The sequence below is a fragment of the Galeopterus variegatus genome, unplaced genomic scaffold (genome assembly GCF_000696425.1).
Source record: "Galeopterus variegatus unplaced genomic scaffold, G_variegatus-3.0.2 Scaffold526, whole genome shotgun sequence".
NCBI classification, from domain to species: domain Eukaryota; kingdom Metazoa; phylum Chordata; class Mammalia; order Dermoptera; family Cynocephalidae; genus Galeopterus; species Galeopterus variegatus.
In genome coordinates this window covers 565494-567078 of record NW_007726637.1, presented here as the reverse complement: position 1 = coordinate 567078, position 1585 = coordinate 565494, and the positions used below count along the sequence as shown (strand labels likewise).

Sequence of the window (1585 nt, the reverse complement as noted above, 5' to 3'; positions counted from 1 at the left end):
ACGTTCGGTTTTCTTTAGAAAAAGCACTTTGAGGGACTTGTGACTGCTTGTCGTTTACTTGTTATTGTGTTCCTACCACTACAGCACAAGCACTCATCTGGAATACTCAGTGTCTGTCTGGCAAATAGCTGGGGTTCACTAATGCACGTTTATTCAGGGTCGAAACATTTAAAATCTCATCGGGAAGGTCTCAAGTGCCAAATCACGATATTATTCTANCTTACCTGCTACTTGTCCATTAACCACATTTTGTCCTCTTTGATCTGCAGTCCCAAACACATGACCAGCATGCTCCTGTGGAAGATTCTCAGAGATGCTCTGTTAAAATTAGTATCAAAAATGAGCTGCCTGAAGATTTCCTGATCACTTTCTAAGAAAACATCTGGAATTTCCTGTTTTAAGAGCAATTACATTTAAAACTAACAGAAGCACATATTGAAAAGCAAAACATCTCATAGCAGAGCTAAAAGCACATATTGAAAAGCAAAACATCTCAACACAGAGCATCATATATGCTCTTTAGGTCCTTTAGTTTTTCTTGGCTTCTGGCTATGACACTGGAAACCAACCACGGAAAGCCAGAGGAAACACATTCATGGACAAAACACTAACTTATGTGCGTATTTCAACAAGGAATGAACATCAAACTGCCTCACTGTCCTTTGCATTCCCCCCTGAAAATAAGAGGATATCTTTTAGGAGCATGTACTAAAAATTCTCTAATAAGTACAGTTGCTGTAACACAGCATTCAGCACTTAAAAGATCTCAGATCGTGAAAATTATTGAATGTTATAATATGACACTTGGCATGATATGAAACCTTCAAGAGTGTCACGCTGAATATGAAATGAACACTATAGAAGCTGCTTCACGTAGGTAAACAGGGACTTGGAAAACTTAAGTATTTTCTGGTAGAATTTTTATGGATAGGAAAAATGGATTAAAAAAATGACACAGTAGGGCCAGCCCGGTGGTGCACTCGGTAGAGTGGGGGGCTTGGGAGTCGGCGGCGCTCCCGCCAAGGGTTCGGATCCCATATATAGCCCTGTCCGCTCACTGGTTGAGCATGGTGCGGGCGCGACACCGAGGGTTGCGATCCCGTTACCGGTCACAAAAAAAGACAAATAGGAAAAAAAAATGACAAGATAGCATAAAAATGCTTCTTTACACCACATTCTAATAAGCCCACTCTTTCCCCATTAAGAAGTTCACTTTCAAAAACTGTCATTAGCTTCAATAAGGAAGAACACACGCATTCACTTATCAAGTATCTAAATGCCCCAGCCACTTCTTCTGCACATTTGCTCTCATCACACATCCTAATACCAAGGATTTGCTGATCATTCCCCCAATTCTCGCTTACTCGTCATTACAGGGACTGAAGACCAACATGAGGAGCAGGTGAGACCCGTTGGACCCTGTCCGGTATGTCCTCCTCCTCCTCAACTTGCACACGGTTGGCTCCTTCTCATCCCACACTTGGCAGCTTAAATGTCACACTCAGAAATATCTTTTCTGTCTATGGAATCCCACTCCTTCTCCTGTCCCCGTCCCAAATACAAACTCCCCCAGTACTCTCCAAAC

General features: G+C 42.2%; 1 protein-coding gene across 1 annotated transcript in view; it reads right to left on the bottom strand.

The window, feature by feature from the left end:
* The window catches only part of LOC103588139 (ankyrin repeat domain-containing protein 26-like), a gene marked incomplete at its 3' end in the record, with an annotated part of 84501 nt that overhangs the window by 49814 nt on the left and 33102 nt on the right, over positions 1-1585 (bottom strand). The window contains 1 exon segment of the mRNA XM_008569753.1: positions 225-316. Coding sequence (XP_008567975.1) covers positions 225-316 — 92 coding nt within the window.